General features: G+C 41.7%; 1 protein-coding gene across 6 annotated transcripts in view; it reads right to left on the minus strand.

The window, feature by feature from the left end:
- The window catches only part of KYAT3 (kynurenine aminotransferase 3), a 42,876-nt gene that overhangs the window by 10,261 nt on the left and 11,670 nt on the right, over nt 1-20,945 (minus strand). For 4 of the 6 annotated variants that reach the window (XM_019501573.1, XM_019501571.1, XM_019501572.1 and 1 more), the window contains 9 exons: nt 16,971-17,029; nt 13,612-13,756; nt 9,610-9,759; nt 8,198-8,284; nt 6,326-6,448; nt 6,115-6,235; nt 2,864-2,940; nt 1,467-1,556; nt 351-537 (listed from right to left, as the gene is read on the minus strand). In XM_019501573.1, coding sequence (XP_019357118.1) covers nt 351-537; nt 1,467-1,556; nt 2,864-2,940; nt 6,115-6,235; nt 6,326-6,448; nt 8,198-8,284; nt 9,610-9,759; nt 13,612-13,756; nt 16,971-17,029 — 1,039 coding nt within the window. Of the gene's footprint in view, nt 1-350; nt 538-1,466; nt 1,557-2,863; nt 2,941-6,114; nt 6,236-6,325; nt 6,449-8,197; nt 8,285-9,609; nt 9,760-13,611; nt 13,757-14,160; nt 14,309-16,970; nt 17,030-20,945 lie in introns of those variants that run through there. The other 2 variants (XM_019501575.1, XM_019501576.1) reach the window with 2 other exon arrangements.

Genomic DNA, 20,945 nt, shown 5'->3' on the forward strand with positions numbered 1-20,945 from the left:
ATTTTAGACCTTCATAAAGAAGTCCATTTAAGTACTGTCTCTCTCTTGCAATTTCACAACCTCCCTATAAGAACCACAGGATTTGGTTAAATGAAAAGTAAAGGTAGTAATTTGAAATCCCATATAACTCTAAATTAGATTAATGGATTTTGTTGAACCTTAAAAAAACAAAAAAAACAAAAAAAAACAACAAAAAAAACAAAAAATCACATTAGGCCAAGACCAAATATGTAAAATTTCACCCCTAAAAAAAACTGCTTTAAAATGAAAAGGAGGAAGTTAAAATTGAAGTTACATTTTAACCTTAACTACAGCATTTGATCCCACTCCTTCAATGAACGTTCACTAACTTAGTGCAGAAACATCCACGATTATGAAGTATCCTCCCTCTGGTATGACAGGCTTCAATCCAACTTCTTGAAGCAACTGAGCCATCCGATTACGCTTGCCTTCCAGTTCTCGAGACAGTGAATAAAAGTAGCAGTCTGGGTCATCCATGCGTTTAAAGTCAATCAAGAAAGCTTGTGCCAAAGCCTCCTGCAAACATGATTAGTGTACAAGTGATCATTTGAGTGGGCCCTTTCTACTGAAGTCACTGGGAGAAGTTGCTGTGATGTTGCATAGGATATGAGTCTTCTCACGCTGCATCATAACATGTAATTATTTTCATACACTTTGGGAAACACCCAATAGAATTAGTAAGGGTCATAGACTCTGCAAACAGAGGAAGCCATAAACCTTGTTTTACGCTTTTACACTTTTGACTAAATAACTGATGATACAGTATCCAAGCTGTAGTCTATTGGATATAAGAAATTCTTAGTAAAACGAAACTTCACTGCAGCATCCTGTAATTACAATGGCTACTTGTACATGTTAACTCCCTACCAAAAAACAGCACTTTAAACTTGGCGCATTCCCACACCAAGCCCTGCATGTTCCAAGAAGAGGCAGCACTTTAGTTGGACCTGGCTCGCACAACCTCTAGATCAGGCACTTTAATGGGGCTTTTTTGGTGCTTTTATCTAATAGCTGATTGAATCACCTTTAGACAGAAGTGCCTGAAAGCCCCGCTGAAGTGCCCAATCTATACAGATGCTGCAGAGCTGGGTCAAACTAATGCACCGCTTCTTCTGATAAAACACATTGTTTTTTTTTAACATCTGCAAGCAGCCACTACTGCTAAGAAAGAAGTGAAATTGACAGAGTTTATTCAACAATGATCAGGCTTACAGATTAACAAAGGGAGAATTTCCAGGGTTCTAGTGTTTCTTAAGATGTCTGTCTGGTTAGCTACTCTCTAATTTGTCTTGTTCACCGGCACTTTTATTCATAACAAGCTACAATATATACATTTTGATACCTCAAAATTCATTATTAACTTTTTCTGCAACATTGCCTAAAGATGTGTTCCTTTCTGCAAGGCTATACAAACACAGTGCTTCCCTGCCTCCACTTATACCCACCTGCAATGGAGTGGAGCAGGTATACAGCGTATTCTGCTGAACAACTTGCAAATGTTTTATAAGATGCTGGGGACCAATGGACCAACCAAGCTAAGTGGGGAGAAAACATATAATTTTTTTTTCAAGATGAGGCATGTGAGCAATGAGGAATTATAGCAAAAGGATAAAAATTAAAACACAAAACAAAACAACTCCCCCACAAAAAAACCTTAAGACATTCATCAGTCCAAGAGCACTAGTGCAACTTTACTAACTTACATAAAATCCACCCATTTTGTAGAACAGTAGCTTTAGAAATGACTGAGAGCAGGATTTATTTTCTAGTTAGAATGTTACTGAATCCCACATCTTAAGAGATACTATTAGGCAACAGAAGCCTAATCTAAAGGACAGAAAGCAAACTGATAATTCACATTGTGATAATCAATGTCATTCCTTAACTGTTGCTTTGACATCTTCATGTTATAAAGGGTGTTTTACAGGATAACCTCCTGGGGTCCCTTCCAACCATATTTTTAAGACTCTATGACAAATAGCCAGAGGATTTCAAAAAGTAAAAGCACTCAAAAAAAGTTCATTGCTTTCCCAATCAGAAAATTTGTTCCCAATATTTTATGAAAGGAGTCAAGGCAGTTTTGTAAATTATGAAGGTGCAGAAAAGAACAAAACAAATGCTTTGTTAGAAACACACTCAGATATGTCCTTGTATATACCACTGAGATGCTGATATGGTGTGGTGTAATTTAAAGAAAGCAGATGAATAAGAAAAGCAAGATGCTCAAAATGAGTTTTTTCAAGCACATTTAATGTATGCACATCTGAAAATCTGGCCACCAAACTAAATATCTGCATTTGTTTTAGCATGTCTGAGTGATCTCCTAGACATAATATATTGCCCTTACTTTTATTACAGTATTCCAAAGAAATACTGTTACTGCTTAAGTGCTTAGAGGGCCTACACCACCCAGGAACACAACCTGAGTTTTATGTGTACAGTTTTGTGGACTAAAAACAATGGTGGGCACAAATAATGTTGTTTTAAAAAGCTGAATACCTGATCAGTGGAAACAATCAGATTGTTGGGTGTCTGGGATGTTGTAAAACTAGACAATGGTCCCTGTGTTATCTGTGTGATCTCCCCCCAAAAAAATCAAATTGTGTTTTGTATGGCATATTCTCCATCCTTTCATTTTCACAAGAACTTATTTCAGAATGAATAGAGTAGGATTAGAATGAATTTGTAACAAGACAGGTGGTGGTTCCAAATAAATATCACCTGCAAGTTCCTTCAAGTGTTGGCAGTACCATAAATTTTCAAATGACAGAACATAAGTCAATTTTCAAGTCAGATAAATACATGCTATCATTTATTAAGTTAATTTTCCACTTGTTCTCACCTTCCAGCCAGTTACACTGTATGTCTTTCCAGCACTTCCAATAGTTACTGTTCTCTCCCACATCCCTGGCAAAGTAGCTGCATACAAAATACAGTTAGACAGAATGCACCTACATGTTCCATAAAAACATAAAATATGCATTGCTCCTAGCTAGAAGCTACAGTGTATTAATAGAGGGTATCACCAATCAAAGAGAAAAATTCCGAAGTTAAACTCAAAATAAAAGAAGAAATGGAGAAGTATCTCTGAATGTCAAAATTTCAGCTGTCTCTTACTGAGACTGCTTTGCCACCTAATCCCAGGAATTCAGTTGTGAGGACAAGGATGATCCTACTTTGAGGAGGAAATAACCTCTTGAGGTCCCTTCCAAGCATATTTTTCTTAAGGCTCTATGACAGACAGCAAGAGGACTATAAAAAAGTAACCACACTCAAAGGCAATACATTGCTTTTCCAATCAGAAAATTTGTTCCCAATATTTTATTTGAAAAGAGAGTTACACTTTTTCAGTTTCTTCATGGAACTGTATTTAACCATATAAAGTTTGAATATAACTGTAAAAGCAACCAAGTGCTGGGAATACTCAGTAAGGTACTATATATGAACATAGTATAACACTGGAACAGGTTACCCAGAGAAGTAGAAACTCCATCCTTGGAGGTTTCAAAACCCAGCTAGAGAAAGTTTTCGCTGGGATGATCTAGCTGGGGATGATCCTGCTTTGAGCAGGGGGTTGGACTAGATGACCTCCTGAATTCCCTTCCAACCTTAAATTTCTATGATTCTATGCTACCTGAGCCGCTACTCTCTTTGTTGAGATGCCAAAAAATCCTCAGTTATAATATGTGATTTCTAAATCTACCAAAGCAACTCTAGTTATTACTCATAGGAGGTTTGCACTTTTACAGAAGTCAGATAAGGGTTACAGACACGATGAAGTGTTCTATGCCAGAGGAAACTATCTAGGCGACAGCACAAAGACTATGCTAATGTTATGATCTATGGCTAGCAACCCATATTAGATTATATTAAAGAACCACCACCAGACTCTGTAAATTGATACAATATCCATTCTGCATCTTTCATGAAAGATGTGTCACTGCATTTGATGGAATATGTGAAGTGCAATATAGAACTATTACAGTATCTAAATATTGAAATAGTGGATACATTTTTTCTTATATTATCTTTATGTATAGTTATAAAAAACTAACGAGCTAGATGTTAGAAAAGTGTCTGGCTTCTTTTACTAAAATGACTTTATCATTTACATTTTTGCCCTGAAGCTTTTATGGTATGTAGATTTTAACAATAAATTACAAGATCATCCCATGTTAGCTGCATACAGTTACCAGTATGCAGCTAAACCCACTTGACTAACATTTTCATCTTTAACTTGAGTCATTATCACAATGGAACGTACATTTTATGTTGAGTCATAAAAATGCCTTTTGTTCATGTGGTAGTTCTCATTTTTAATTTTTCTTTTTTTGCTTCAAAATGTTGAAATAAAAAGTGATGACAGTGTGTTTCCTCTTTTCTCTGTGTTCCATTACCACTGAGCTACTAGGATGGCCCTAAAAAAGCACCACGTGGGAGAAAAGCAAAAAACCTGTGGCCTACTCACCCCCCTGCACTCAATGGGAGCTTAACATACAAATCTCCAACTCAAGGTCAAAGGTCCATCAGGGCTTCCTGACTCATCGGGCTCATGTGGTTAAGGCACACCAGTTCCTGTGGCCAATAGCACACAAGGGAGCAATTATATCCATTGGCCCTTGACTGCCCAAACCATACAACCTGGTACCCATTTAAAATAGGTCAGCTAAGCTGTTAGTACAAATGCAGAGCAAGGTTCAAACTCATACCTCTTGAGCCATTACAAGAAACCTTAAGTGCACTGGCACTGCACCCCTATGATCAGCAAATAACTCACTGAATTATCAGTATTCCAACATCGCTATAGTAAATTATATCAAACTTTTTCATTAATAAGGATTAGCCTTTGCAAGGGGGTTTCATCAGTAAATCTCCAAGCTCATTTTGTAAGAGGAGGATATCACCACTGCCACTTTGGAGAAGGGGAACCAAGGCACAGAGAGGCAAAGTATCTTGCTCAGGGTCACACATGATATCACTGTCACGGCCAGGAACAGAGCACAACTCTCCTGGATCCCACTCAAGTCCATTTTATGCCTTTGGGGATCAGCAGTTTAAACTCAAGGGGTTTCTCTGTTGTGCAACAACATTCACCTTCACCGTAACGACCTATAACTCCATGTGTAAGTCCACAGCAAGCAGCTACTTTCATATCCAAAACCTTTGCATGGCTGAGGTAGCATACCTCAGTCTTTTCAAATAAGATGACAGCTAGAGCACAACCCTACATATACTCCCATTTTTAGTTTTAGTGTATTTACCATGTCACTGACTTTACTGGGACTTAGTCTTGCTTACAGGATTAGGGCATATGGTTTAGATATTTTGACTGTGCAAACTGAATACATCTGCTCGAACGGTCTAATCTCAGTGAAGTCAATAAAAGTACCCCCACTGAATACAAAAGGCGTTAGATCAGATCCTATTTCAAGGACAGTGACAGCATGAAATACTGTGGTCCGATTCATCCCTGGAATATGCATAACAACACTGCCCAGCAGCAATTCTTAACACTGGCAAACACAAGAAATTCCTGTTCATAGCATTCGTTATTCGTAATATACTCTCCATGCTTGGGAGGACAGAGTAGGACGTATATCTTCTACTCACTATAGCTGTTCTTTTGGCTGTTTTTTTTTCTGTTTATTATGGAGCCAAAAATAGTGTGGTTTCTTGTTACACCCCAGCCTCAGTAAGGAAAAGGGAAAATTAACTAACTTGTCTTCCATCTATTATCTCAACAGCAATGTACATAACTCTGTAGATATAGAAGTAGTGATTATTCTACCATTCTCCGAATCAAAATAATAAAATTAGGGTGAGATTTTTCTAACACCTGTAAGTGATTTAGAAGTACAACTTTCTATGAGACTGGTGTTCCTAAATCATTTAAGAGCTTTTGAAAATTCTACCTTTAAAATCTTTTAAATAAATATTTGAATAATAGAGGTAATTTTTCCACAGAGTATAATTATTTTAGATTAGACTAAACTTACCATTTGAACATCTTGACAGCATCATTTATATATCTTAGGGAAGCACATCTATGAAACCCTTCCACAACCATTCTTGTGAATATACAAATATCAGTACCTATTTTAATGTGTTTATTTCCTGTGTACACCAGCCATTCATACACCTCATCACTGATACACAGGCTGTCATGTTTAATACAGAGATCAGCTATTAGCTGGAGTTCTTCTTTGGTATATACCTAGAATGCAAAAAAGTGAGGGCCAGTACATTAATCTGTGAATATAACGCTCATTCTGGAACTATTATGACTATGATAAAGAAGTCTTACCTTGCCTATTGGGTTGTGAGGCGTATTCAGTATAATCGCTTTTGTTTTAGAATTAAATTTACTTGCAAGTTCAGTGGGATCTAAAACCCAGTCAGCACTAGATACAGAGTTTCCAGCTTTTTTCTATAATCAGAATAAATATCTGCATTACTTCAGTATATTGCAAGCTATATACTGGACCATGCTTTCCTCCAGGGAAGACCCAAAGAAAAGTTGAAGTAGGAAATATCTGTGTCCTTGAAATTATACAGTTTTCACTGCATCCTGAAGGCAAGAGGAAGACATTTCAGTTAATTAAGGAGAGGGTAGTGAGCATGGCCCTTTTAATCTTGGCCTAGTTTTGGGTGCCGCATTTCAAGAGGGATGTGGAGAATCTTGAGAGGGTTCAGAGGAGGCCACTCGTAGGATCAGAGGCCTGCAGGCAAGGCCGTACAAGAAGAGACTGAGGGACCTAGATCTCTTCAGCCATCTCAAGTGAAGCCTGAGAGGTGATCTTGTGGCTGCCTATAAATTCAACAGGGGACGAAAGCAGGGAATAGGAGATGCTCTATTTACTAGGGGACCCCCTGGAGTAACTAGGAACAATGGCCACAAATTGACAGAGAGCAAATTTAGGTTGGACATTAGAAAGAACTTCTTCATAGTAAGGGTTGCCAGAATCTGAAATAGGCTTCCAAGGCAGGTGGTGCTCTCCCCTACCTTGGGGGTCTTCAAGAGGAGACTGGACAAGCACCTAGCTGGGGTTGTCTGACCCCAGCACTCTTTTTTGCCCACAGCAGGGGGCTGGACATGATAACCTACAGAGGTTCCTTCTGAACCTAACATCTATGAATCTTCATGTATGCAGCTATTATAGTGATGGGCAAAGCGTAAGAACCTACATAGAAAATAATGGATGTACAGAAATCTTCATGGAAATCACACCAAACTCTATTACCCTTAAGTACCCATGAGAACATTCAAGTCCCCCACTACATTCTACAGGACTTACTTTTTTAGTGTGGGAGAAGTCCTGATTCTATGGCCTCCCTGGCCAAGAATTACTCAAACAGACCCTCTCTGTAAGTACTGAAAAACTATCATTCACCTAAACAAACACTAACAATTTTAACTCCTCTTATTTAGGGAAATCCCTGCAAGTGTTCTGGATGCTGCTGACAGTGCTTAGCAGTTACTTATTCATAGTTCTGTCTTGTCCTTTTCTCAAATTTGTGGAAACTCAACCAGCCAGAATGCAAGTACAGCGGCTTCCATAGGGTGGCAGAATGATACTATGTTGCTTCGATTCTAAGCACTCTAGATGTGTTACAAAAGCTTCCTGCTCCTTTCACAACAACCAATTAGGAGATTTCTTTCAAATATTGGAGATATTGCTATCTAAAACTGAACCACAGCAGAACTTATTCTGCAAAATCAAAGAAAAAACATTTATGGTAAATTTTTCAACTGAAAGATCAATCTTAATTTAGTAGGCAGATTTGGGGAAGAAGCTGCATCCTGTCACAATGTCAGCTTCTGAAATAAGATCAGAAACCAATACATACAGAAACTGCACTGCCTGGTGATAGCCCTTTCCTTATTTTGCATCTTAAAACCTTTTGAATAATGTCTAATAAAAGGACCTGAGAAGCTTTCAGAATACTTAAATTGTATTAAATAGGAAACAATGCCTTTTCCAATCCTGAGAATGCTGTATCTATAAAGCTTTTGAATTATACCACTGTGAAGACTTCCACTTTTTATTATACAGTTAAATGTTACGAAAAACTATGCAGGAACAAATCTCCTACAGCATGGTTATCAAACCTTAAAACAGAATCCTGAATTCTATATATTAAATAATATATATATTTTTTAAATCAATATACTCACATATCTCAGTGGGATAAAAACAGGTTTTGCCCCTGCCATCTTCACCATGGGTTCATAACAGTCATAAAAGGGTTCTATTATTATCACCTGAAATTAAAAGGTGAAAACTGACACATAACAATAGGTAAAGATATCTTATTACTCTGTTCCAGTGACTCTCAACCAGGTTGCCATGGCACCCTGGGTTCCTCAAGATCCTTTCAAGGGTTCCATGGGGTGCTATGCAGTGTTAGCATGTTAGTTGTGCACTGTCAGATGATTCACAAGACAAACACAGATTTCAAACAGGAATTCCTAGTGTTAAAAACATTCTGACCTGTTGTGATCTATTAAGTTGAGTTCTTTGCAATAAAAGAATTGCTCCATTATTCTTTTGTAGTCAAGTGAAAACTAAGAGCTGGCATTTTCTGAGGGGTGCCTTGAGCCTATGAAGGAGTACCTTGAGTCTAAAAAGGTTGAGAATTGCTGCTCTATTTGGACATACTCTGGCCACATGGTTTTCTTGTGCATCTTTGGTATTCAACCTTGATCTGACGTTGCAGAATTTTCATCTAATAATTTCAAGTACTGCTTCATTTAAACAACAAATATTGATAAGACTTCAAAGATAAGATGCAGTCATTTCTTCCAGAGTTAGACACTACATCTATGGCTTACATATAATGTTAAACGTGCTTGGGGACAGGGGCACAAAACGTGAAGAGATGGGGAAGACAGACAGAGGACAATGGCGAAATGTGGTGTTAATAGGAAAGAATCAAGGGCTGGTAAGCAGGGAGAACAGAAGCTCAAAGCACCAAGAAATGAAGAGAAGACAAGGCAGAAGTAAAACCAATAAAAGGATGAAAGCCGGCGTACCAGACCAAAACAAGCACACTTGTCAGTTGCAGACAATAAACACTGCTTCCTAAAAAACTAATTCCAGTATCAAAGTAAAAAGGAGAAGGAGTAATAGCAAAGAGATGAATCATCACATCTAATGTAGAAAACCAAAATATTGAGGCATGAGCATCACTTTAAAAATTAGCTTACTCTTTTTTGGCGCTACGAACAATAGTGTGAATCAAACCCTGAAATAAGAGGGCTATTCTGATATAGACAGCAACCCACAAGTTTTCTAAAATAAGAATCGGTGGGTGTTGTACTCCAGGTATCGCAAACAGGACAGGAGTTTTGCATGCCAGCAAATGGGAGGGGAAGCATTCACAGGATGGTTTCCTTACTGCAGCCTCTGAAAGTATTCAACAAGCTCTGGTCTCCATGATACAATCATCTGATGTAGCTAATTTAATCTGTGACAGTCAAACAGGAGTTCAAGCCACATTTATTTAAACCAGAACTTAAAAAATGAACAACCAAAATAACAGATTTTATTTTGGTGGCTATGGTAAAATATTTCAAATGCAGCTTACTTCATCGCCTTCTTCAATTAATGCCTGCATTGAACTAAACAGAGATCCATATCCTCCCACTGTCACCAAGATATCGGTGTAAGGGTCGATCTTCCTTCCACAAATCCTCCCATATACTTGGGACAAGACCTTCACCAGCGCAGGATGTCCCTGTTCAAATAAAAAAACAAACAAACACACATTGGGATGCATGTCCCAGTATTAAGCAACCAGTAGTACAAGCAACCAATAGCACACAATCTAAGCACCAATAATACACAATCAACACATACATGTTCAGTCTCTTGTCAAGTAGAAATGACAGTGGGCAGAATAGTTAAGCTGTAGGAACTTACTGGTGCAAAGGAAATTTAAGGTGGTGTTTTATTTCTATCAATATACATGAAAATAAATAAAGGGTATTTTAAAGACTTATGCAAGATCATCCCCTAAACTTCTCTGGACATAAGGCTAAAAATGTTGGTGTGTTTTAGAAAGGATTGTATAGATTGCAACTTCTCAAATCCAACCAGGCAATGCTTTTTAAATATAACATTTTTTTATTTGTTTAATAACATCAACCCAGCCGCAGTAGCTCCTGGTGTTCTAGACCTAGTTAGAGGTCTGCTGTGCAGGAGGAGTGCTTTGATTCCACATCCTCCCTTTCACAGTAGGGTCACAGTGAAGCAGAAAACTTATTACTTCATTTCCTTTTTCTTCCCAATCTGTCTGTATCCATCTACTGTCTCATTTTATACTAAGCTGTTTTAGGGTAGTGGCCATCTTTTTATTCTATGTATATTCTATGTCTCTTACTGTCAGATCTTAGCTCATGACTAGTGCTCCTACAATATTACAATAATAATAGCTTAAATCTCTAAGAACCATTTGTGCCCCATGCTGCATAGGGGTACATGGGCTATTTCTGCCCTTTCCAAAACATATGTTGTCTTTTTAGGATGCGGAAAACAAAGTGTGTCTTAAATTATATGTATCAGGAAACTCTGAGGGTGAGCACTGCACAGCTTTGCTTACTGTGAAAGATTTACTACTGTGAAAAAATATTAAATTTTTAATTACTTTTTTATACAAATGTATAAATACAACAACCACACAATTGCTTGATGTAATGCTCATCACCTTCAGAATCTCATTGTCTTACTATAGCAATGACTTTCCAATGAAACTGCAGTTTAAGACAATAATCATACAACAGAGTCCCTGAGAAAAATACATCAACTACAACAATAATAATGCTGACCTCGTGAAGGAACACCTTGAGAAGCTGGATACCTTCAAGTCAGCAACCCTGACAATCTACACCCCAGGGTACTCACGGAGCTGGCGAGCATTATAGCTCAGCCTCTGGCACGGATCTTTGAAAACTCCTGGCACTCTGGTGTAGTGCCCAAATACTGGAAGAAGGCCAATGTGGTGCCGATCTTCAAGAAAGGGAGGAAAGTGGATCTGGCTAACTATAGGCCTATCAGCCTGACTTCTATCCCGGGGAAGATCTTAGAAAAGTTTATTAAAGAGGCCATCCTTAATGGACTGGCTGACGCCAACATCCTAAGGGATAGCCAGCACGGGTTTGTTGTGGGTAGGTCTTGCTTGACCAATCTCATTTCCTTCTATGACCAGGTGACCCATCACCTGGACAAGGGAGAAGAGACTGATGTCATACATCCTGACTCCAAAAAAGCCTTCGATCTGGTATTCCATGATCACCTCTTGGCGAAACTGGCCAATTGTGGCCTTGGGTCCACCACGATCCGCTGGCTGGAGAACTGGCACCGTGGTCGGACCCAGAGGGTAGTAATAGATGGAAGTCACTCATCATGGTGTCCTGTGACCAGTGGGGTCCCCCCAGGCTCTGTCCTTGGACCCATATTGTTCAACATCTTCATTAATGATGTGGACACTGGAGTCAGAAGCGGACTGGCCAAGCTCGCCGATGACACCAAACTTTGCGGCAAAGCATCCACACCTGAAGATATGCAGGTGATCCAGGCTGACCTGGACAGGCTCAGCAAATGGGTGGACGAGAACCTGATGGTGTTTAACACTGAAAAATGCAAGATTCTCCACTTTGGGAAGAAAAACCTGCAGCATCCTTATAGGCTTGGCAGTGCTACACTGGCTAGCACTATGGAAGAAAGATACTTGGGGGTCATCATTGACCACAAGATGAACATGAGCCTGCAACGCAATGCTGCAGCTACTGAAGTGACCAAAACGCTGGCTTGAATCCGTAGTTGTTTCTCAAGCAAATCCCTAGTCGTCATTCTCCCCTTGTACTCGGCCTTGGTGAGCCCACAGCTGGAGTACTGCGTCCAGTTTTGGGCTCCACAATTCAAAAAGGATGTGGAGAAGCTTGAGAGAGTCCAGAGAAGAGCCATGCGCATGATCAGAGGTCAGGAAAACAGACCTTACGATGACAGGCTGAGAGCCATGGTGCTCTTTAGCCTGGAAAAGTGCAGGCTCAGGGGCAATCTCATGGCCACCTATAAGTTTATCAGGGGTGACCACCAGTATCTGGGGGAACGTTTGTTTACCAGAGCGCGCCAAGGGATGATGAGGTCGAACGGTCATAAACTACTACAAGACCATTTCAGGCTGGACATAAGGAAGAATTTCTTTACTGTCCGAGCCCCCAACGTCTTTAACAGCCTGCCATCGGAGGTGGTTCAAGCACCTACACTGAACACCTTCAAGAGCAAATTGGATGCTTATCTTGCTGGGATCCTATGACCTCAGCTGACTTCCTACCCTTTGGGCGGGGGGGCTGGACTCAATGATCTTCTGAGGTCCCTTCCAGCCCTAAAGTCTATGAAATCTATGAAATAGTATCCTCAAGAACACATGACAACTTCGATGGATTCTCTCCACTGGAGAGTAACTACCCTATTTACCTGAATCAAAGATGACTTTGAATTTATTAATAATTTAATAATAATTTTCTATGTAGAGAATCTAATTATTGGAGGGTCATCTTAAATTTGTCCCACCCACCACTGTGTTGGGAAAAGCAGCAGCCAGGGGGCAGGCAGTGAAAGGGGACAGGTAGCAGGGGAGTCAAGCAGCCTGACTCTCACCCCTTAACCACCTTCTCTGCACCTTATCTCTTGCCATCTGTCCCCCTCATGCCTGGGCCTTCCTACAGCTATGCCTCTGGTGCCTGCCCGCCATCATGTATTCCCCTTGCCACCTGCCCCTGCCCCCATGCCTCTAACTCCACAGTGTCTGCCACCTTCTTCCACTTGTCCCCCATGCTTGCCCCTCCCGGTTCCTCCACTCTCCACCCCTACCTTACCCTGAGTCATGACCCCAGCCCTGCTCTGGCCCATGGCCTGCAGCACCTACTGACTCTGGCCCCTACCCAGCTTAGCCTGGCCCCAGGGTAAGAGTCAGAGCTGAGGCCAAAGCTGCCAATGCTGTTATTTGGCACCTGTTCCAGTATCCAACCTTTCACAATGGCCAGTGTCACATGCTTCAGATAAAACTAGTCACTGATTTCCACAAACAATTACACATTGAGTAAAAGACAGTGGCACCAATCCATTGAAGCAAGTTTCTCTTTATTTAGCTCCACAAAAGCTAGGTGTCCAAAGAGAAGTTAGACACCCAAATATGTTTACATGTATTGTCTTTCAATTCCATTAGGTACGTTTTCTCTTATCGCATCACAGTCCTTTTTGTATCCTGTTTACACTGACCCAAATCAGGAAATATAGGTTTAAAGCTGTAGTCCCATTTTTCCCCCGCTTGTAGACAAGACTTGCTATCAATCTTTGATGCCAATCTGTCAGATATATATGCTGCATTATAAAATGATGTTCTCAGTGAAAGGTTCTGCTTTAAAGAAACCTGCACTAGAGATGTTTATCAATCACTAGTAAAGTCTTATAGGACACCAATGCTCAGCAATAGAAATCAACGACACTATGAAAATATAAGTAATCACAAACAAAATCATGAAGTTTTCCATATAGCAAACTTTCCCCAATGTTAAAAAATACTCACAAAGCCACGTGTGTACTGGTTCAGACGATCAACTGCTGCTGCTTTAGCTAATTCTTCTTTAACATAGCTAGGAGGGGATATGTCTGGAAGGCCTTGACCAAGATTAACAATTGAAGGATCTGCAGCCACCTTAGTAAATTCAACCCTGGAAAGGAAAAAAAGATAAAATCACCTCATTCCTATTTCCTCCTTAACAAGCAAAAGGCTGTATCTGCGAGGAGTCAAATTAACACAACTAAAGAAAACTGCCTCCAGCAACAGGAAGTGCACTAGTGGGAGGCTGGGATAATGCAAAGTGGACACAGAGAAACCAAAAATCAGACAGCACCATCTGGGGAAGCAGTGGATCTAGTGAATGACGCTTGCAACAACTCCAACAGAATCCTGGTTGCAGACAAAAACTGAGCACCCCCTCAGCATAATAATCCCTAAAGGTAAGCAGCAGTGAAACACTACCCCTGGGGTGATTTCCCAACTCAGAACACAGCAGATCTTGTGGGAACAGACATGAATTTCTGGAGAGAAACTAGCCAAGCAAGCTGAGCTAACCTAAAACTAACCAGGGTCACGAAATCAACCAGCCAAGTCCTGAGCTTCATAAAACTTCCTAATCAGATCAGCCAATGGACTGTTCCATGCAGCTCATTAGTTGTTCCCTTAATCCTGCCAAAAGCTAACTTTTGAATTCTAAAACATTTTCCCTGCTTTCAGGTGCTCCTTCCTTTTCAGTTCCTCACCCCCATATGTTAAAGGAATAAAAATAAAGATTACAGCACTGCAGGTTACAGACCCAGTTAAAAAATAACTGAGATTGCCAACCTGGGTCCAAGGTAGGATTGTCACTGACATGAGGGTCCTATTCTGGCACGGCACTGGTGGTGCCAGTCACTTCAATGACTGGGCCAAGGAGGGGCAGGTGTCTGATTAGGGTGGCCATTTTCAGGCCTAGCTCCCTGAGGTGAGGGCAGTTTGTGATCAGCCAGCAGAAAAGAAACACTCTCTGCTGAGCTCTGCCAGGAACACCTTGGAGGTAAGGGTGAGACTATGGGGATGGTTTGGAGGCCTCACCGGTTCTGGGCATGACCTAAAACTGCACCCTTCCAGGGCAGGAAAGCCTGGTGGGGCTGCTGGTGGCACGGCAGTTCCCATGTAGGTGGCACAGCAGTTCCCATGTAAATGCCAAGAGTGAGCACCTTCCCAGTGTATGGTGGATCAGGGCACCTTAACCTCTAGCCCCACCTTTGGGTGGGCTATTTAATGCAGGGAAGGCCAAGTAAGCTTCCTGAAATGCCTGAGCCTGCTGGGGTGAGTGAACCCATGAGGCCAGGCACAATTTGTGGAGACCTGAGCCAGGAATGGGGGACCCCAAGCCTATGGGCAGGCAAGCAGCTTAGACCTGCATTCAGTTCGTCAATGCTAGGGCCAGGACCCAGAGAGGGGTCAAAAGGGCCAGGAGCCCGCCGCAAGGGATACCCACAGAGCAAAGAAGCTCGGGGTCCCAACTGGCCTGAGATGGGGCCAGGGCCTAAGGGTGAGCTGAAGGTCCCTGTAATCGGCCGTGCCATTCACCAGTACATCTGGTTCGTACATGTTTTTCAGATGTCACCATTGCTTGAGGAAAAGACAGCCTGCTACTGAGTCAGATTCCAGAGGGTCCTCAGAGGCTTTCACCTGCCAGGTCTTTGCTGTAATAAATGTATTTAGTAGGGAGGAAGATGTATGTTCCATCCCTCCTGGTCCCCTCCTTCAATCTTCCTGTCTTCCCGTTTGGGGCTCTGCCTCCCCTACACTCCACCTAACACCAACCAATGATGTTGAGTTCTGGTCTTCTGGGTTTGGTTACTGTACCATTACACGTGTTTTGGCCTTTTGAATCCGCATACACGTACACAGACATCAGTTCGTTCCACTCTGTTTAGGCTGTGGTGGGACTGGCCTAGGTCTTCCTGACCCCAGGTTACCTTGTCTCCCGGCATCGGTTCCTCTCTCCTTGGCTTGTAGTTGCCATGGTGTGGACAGCAGTCTCCCCTTCTCTCTTCAGGTTCCTGGTGGGTCCAATCCAGTTGGTAGACATCAGGAGTCCGCGGCTCTACTTCAGGCAAGTAATATAGCCCTTCTGGGCGTGAATTATCTCCAAAAGCCCCTTCCTAGGGCTGCCACCACTTTGTCAGTGGGGCTTTGCTCCGCTCTGGGCTGCTCAGTGCCCACCGGGGAACCCACTTTCAGTTCCCCCTCCCTCTTGTCCGGCGAGGTTTTTATTCCCTTTTCAATGGGCCGGCCGGCCTATTGGCGCCAGCACACGGCCATAAAATGCGCCAACTCCCATGTGGGAGCTGGTCCCAGCTCCTCGCGGATCAGCTGCTTTTCATTTTTTTTTTTCCTTCCGGCGCAGCATTCTCCCTGGCTGCGGCTCCATGCCCGCTGCTCCTCCAGCTCAGCATGGCTTCATGCTGGCTCCACTCATCTTTCTCCCCCAGGTAAGTTCTCCTCTGGGGCTATTGCTGTCACAGTCCCAGAGAGGGGACCACAGCTAATGGGCAAAGGGAATGACTGAGGTTAGCTGCCTGGGATGTCATCTGCGAGGCTTAGGCTGCAATGTAGGGGTGGAATAGAGCTGGGGATATCCCCCTAAACATCAGGGTTCAAAATGGGCAGCCTCCTGCCTGAGTAACATCCTATTACTATTACATCAAGGCATGGCAGGAGAGTGAGGTGGGCAGCTGGCCCATAGACAGGAGACAGGCCAGTGCTTGCACCAGGCATGAAAGCTTACCTCTGTCACAGCTATCAAGTGTATTTAACCAAGCTGTCCAACTACCAGGGCTAACAGAATTCTACTATCTAGCAACAACAGCTGTGACATTATTATAAGAATAATAAAGCCCGCATAAAAGTATATTAAAACATAAGAGGCTAAATTCTAGCAACATATATGGCAATGTAAAACAGTTAGGGTCAAGCTGATAAGAGATAAACATACAAAACCAAACTGTTGGAACCAACAAAACCAGGTTGTTCAACAAAATTGGTCAATAAAAGTGGAACCTGATCTTGTTGCCATGTCCTCCCTTTTCCTTTTCCTCCCTTTATACAGGTTAATTTAGAACAGCAGATACTTTATTCTTACCTTTAACCATAATTAACTAATACATACGGTCTTAACTTAACTACCCACTAAAGAATTAGGCCCATTGTTTCCATCTTTTAGGCATGCATGTTAATACAGTTCATCAGCAGAGGTAACCAGTACCACTGATCAAGTATCACAGAGATACATAATAATCAACACAAATTTGGAGGGGGGGGAAATGAACAAAGGGATTTCCAGAATTTTGCACATAACTTCCTCTGTTACTTACCACATATTGCTATCAAGCCCTTCAATTCGTTTTGCATTTTTGTGCTTAGAGGCCATTGTCTACAAAATCAAAACATACAGACAGAGGGGTTTTGTTAAGAATCACAGAGTACTATATTGTTCAGCATTGTTCCATTGCATGGCAAACCTTTCCTCATGCCCTTTCGAATATACCATCACTGAATAAGTTCAATAGTATTAGAGAATTACAGACACTGTCTTCTATTAAAGCTTTCATAATTGCTTTAGTCTAAAAGAAAAATAATCCAAATGGTAGGGATTCTGATTCATACCTATGCAAAACCACTGAACACAGGGCAGAGGAAGAGACCAGAAGGGAATTTAGTTCTTTATCAGTGACTTACAAAAAGAAAAGTGAGATCTGTGTCCTTTTGCTGTTCTATGCTATTTCAAGAAAGTCTGAAGGGCTGATTCCTCCTTTCCCCCCACCCCCCCAAGTTCTCTTTCAATTTTAAAATAAGGTGTTTTCCACTCAACTGTCCCTTAAAAAAAACAACAACAAATGACTGGAAAGAGGAAGGACTGTAACATCAGAAAAAAATCTAATATGATTTGTATTTTTATTCAGAATTATAAAAAAATAACACATTTCAAATGCATCCAAGTAATAACACTAAAATCCAATTAACAATAATAAAAGTAAGATTTTACAACTGACAATATTAAAATAATAAGAATAAGACACCAGAAACAGTTAGAGGAAGATATGATTTTTGTTACAGATTCAGTATATACACTCAGTCCTTCACTTCAGGGTGAAGAAAACTCACAAATAACAGACCTTGCTGAGTGCTCCCTGTAAAAGTAGGGGAAATCTGACTTAACACTTCCGGTACTTTTAAGGTGAAAAGAGAGGGAAAAAAGGAAACAGGCAAAACTTCATCCTCCCTTGTACACTCAAGACACAACCCCATTCATCCTGTCTGTAGGTCAGCTTCAAAGTGGAGATACAGTCTGAACTGTTGTAAAAAGGGTGCCTACTCCCACTGTATCTGAGTTACAGTACTGACTTACTAACACAGACAATTTTTACTATTGCTAAGATTGCAGAATCAATACAGCTATAAACTGAAAGTTTTCAATTTCAATTTTCCATCTGTAAGTTGAGCTGCAGAGCTGACCATTAGACAAACACCATTTGACTTCCAGACTTTAAGAAATCATTCAGGGAAGCCATTCGATGCAAAGGCACAGCTGTGCAAATGTGCACATGTAACTACTGCTCTAAACAACCTCTACAGGTCTCCATCTGACTGTCTGTGGCAATAAAGTTGTGTGTGTGCATAACTGCTGCAGGAAAGGAGCTGTTATATCAGAATCACTTTTTCCCCCCCTGTAATTTTACTGTACTGAGTTTTACCAGATTCCAATCTCAGACATGTGGCAAAAACCTCAATGAACTTCAGCACATAAACACCACTTTATTCCAACTAGACATTGATTCTACTTTGGACACTTAAGAAAGTGAAGGTGAGATTAAAAGAGAGTTATGATAGGGTGTAGTATACGTAACTGAATAGGTATGCAGGCCTAAGAAGAGGGGTGTCAAACATACTGAAGTGAAACTGTTCCACTTGGCCTGCCAGTAGTCTGTCAGGCTGCTGGAAGTTAGACAGTATGACCTGCCACAAAATTCGGGGTCTTTGGCCCCCTACAGACATGGCCATCACCAGCAACTCCCCAGACCCATGCTGCCACCTAAATGTGGCTTTGTGCTGCTGCCTGACCCCAGAATCATGCTACCTTGCAAAAGCAACTCTACACTGCTTCCTGAATGCAGCCCCACCCACTACAGTAGCTGCTGGCCCTGCAGATCCAGATCTGGACCCCATCCTGGGCCCAAGGTGAATTTGACATCCCTGCCTTAGAAGATTAATCAAACTTTGATGTGATGAGCCGCATGTAGATGAGGCTGGTGTCTGGACGTGATATACAATAATCTCAATATGTTATTATTCATATTTCAAATAAACACTTTGAGCGGCTCTACTGTTCCTTTTTCACATTCTAGACTCTTTTTCTTATTATGAAGGAGTAAGATGTCTAGCCCTGAATCTCTCTAGTTCCCAATTAGAATTCTATATGCTGCACTGGACAGCTCATTCTATTGATCTAAGATCAATTCAGTGTATAATCAGAAAAGGCTTATCAATTGCAAGATTTTTATCACTGAGTTTCAGTACATTTAAATGGTATCAAGCATCTCTTTCCTGGCTCAGACTTTACTGAGAAGTAAAAAAGCCATTTCCTGTTATCATCTTCATACTTCAGATCATTTTGTGTCCAAATGTTAATAACCAGAATCCTCTTCTTTTTCTAGATACTGTGACCCTAATTTTGAATCTGATGTTATAAAATGAAATTGCTGGGCCTATATTAGCTATTTGCTGTTCAAGGTCTTCATTTCAAATTTGGATTCTAACCCTGCTTTCTCCTTAACTTGTAAAAGGCCATGGAATTAACTAAAATAATCAAAATGAGGTATGACTACAGGAACAGAGCCTAGTTAAGGAAAAGCCTTTCTTCTTCCTGGAAAATCTCCAGGTGGTGGTGAGGATGCTGTGACCTCCCTAAATTTAACCTCTATTTTACATCCTCAGTTGTGCTACTGTTTCCACTGTCCTTCAGTCCAAGAACTAGAAAAGATTAATTTAAGGTCTGATGCTATCATAATACTAATCAGCCTAACAGGATCAGTGTCAATCAGAACAAGATATCCCCCCATCAAGATCTAAACATATGGCTTTTAGCATCTCCCCCCAACCCAGACTAATTAGATTCAAGAGTGCATGAATAAGAAAGGACATGATTAAGAAGATAAAATATTTATCTTTCCTCAAAATACAAGGAGAGATTTAATGAAAGTGAACAACAAAGGCACATTCAGACAAGCGCAGACGGGTGGTATGTGGTGCCACAGACCCATCTGAGGCTCCACACACCACACATGCAGGCATTCCCTGTGTTTTCTGACCCATCCCGGGTATAACAGAACACCCTTTTGGGTGCCTGTTACTTTAAGAGCTGGAGCAGGGAGCTGCCAGGTGGCTCATGAGAGCAGCCATTTTGCAGAGCTCTGTTATAAGAGCAGAGCAGTTTGTATTCAGCTGCCTGAGGAGTAACATTGCCTGGTGGAGCTCTTGCTCTTGGAATATCTTGGAAGTAAGGGTGAGGCTATGGGGAAGGAGGAGGCCTCATTGGTCCTGGGCATAACCTAAAACTGCACTCTTTGGGATATGGGCCCTGAGGAAAGGGTGGAGTGAAGGTCAAGTACGCTTAAGGAAGAGACGCACCTGAACCTGTTGGGGTGCAAGACACCAGGCCTGAGTGTAAGGGGCAGAGATGTGGCCTGAGAGAGTGGCCTAGTGGTCCGGTGAGGGGCCAGGAGCAAAGTAGGCCCAGAGTTGAGCAATTGCTCAGCCCCATTTGGGTGAGGGTCATAGGAGAGGCCCAAAAGACCATGGCAGGGCTGACCGAGGAGTGGAGAGCAAAGCCCGAGGATCTCTGTGTAGGGTGGTGTGAACATAGCCTGGCTAGGCAGTGTGCAAGAGACTGGGTGAGAGCCAATGGAGTGCAAGAGGCCATGGTGAGAGGGGGATGGTGTGTGCACGGCCCAGAAGGAGGCAGTATGCAAAAGATACAACTGTGTGCCCAGTTTGGCCCAGCCTTGAGCCAGAATATCATCACACGGGGGACATCAGCAAGGCATAGGACATGTATAGGGATGGTAGGAGCATGTATATATCGTCCATGGTCATTTGGGTGCACAAAGAGCAGCCTCCCACCTATTTTACATCATAACAATTTACCAACAAGGTGTGGCAAGAAAACAGGGCAAGCAGTTTGCCCAGAGACAGGAACGGAGCCATTCTAGTACCAGGCCTGGAAGGTGCCCTAATCACACCAGGGTAAAAAAAAAAACAAAACAAAAAAAAAAAACCAACAACGGAGTGGC

The sequence above is a fragment of the Gavialis gangeticus genome, unplaced genomic scaffold (genome assembly GCF_001723915.1).
Source record: "Gavialis gangeticus isolate Ggan-Ray unplaced genomic scaffold, GavGan_comp1, whole genome shotgun sequence".
Lineage (NCBI taxonomy): Eukaryota > Metazoa > Chordata > Crocodylia > Gavialidae > Gavialis > Gavialis gangeticus.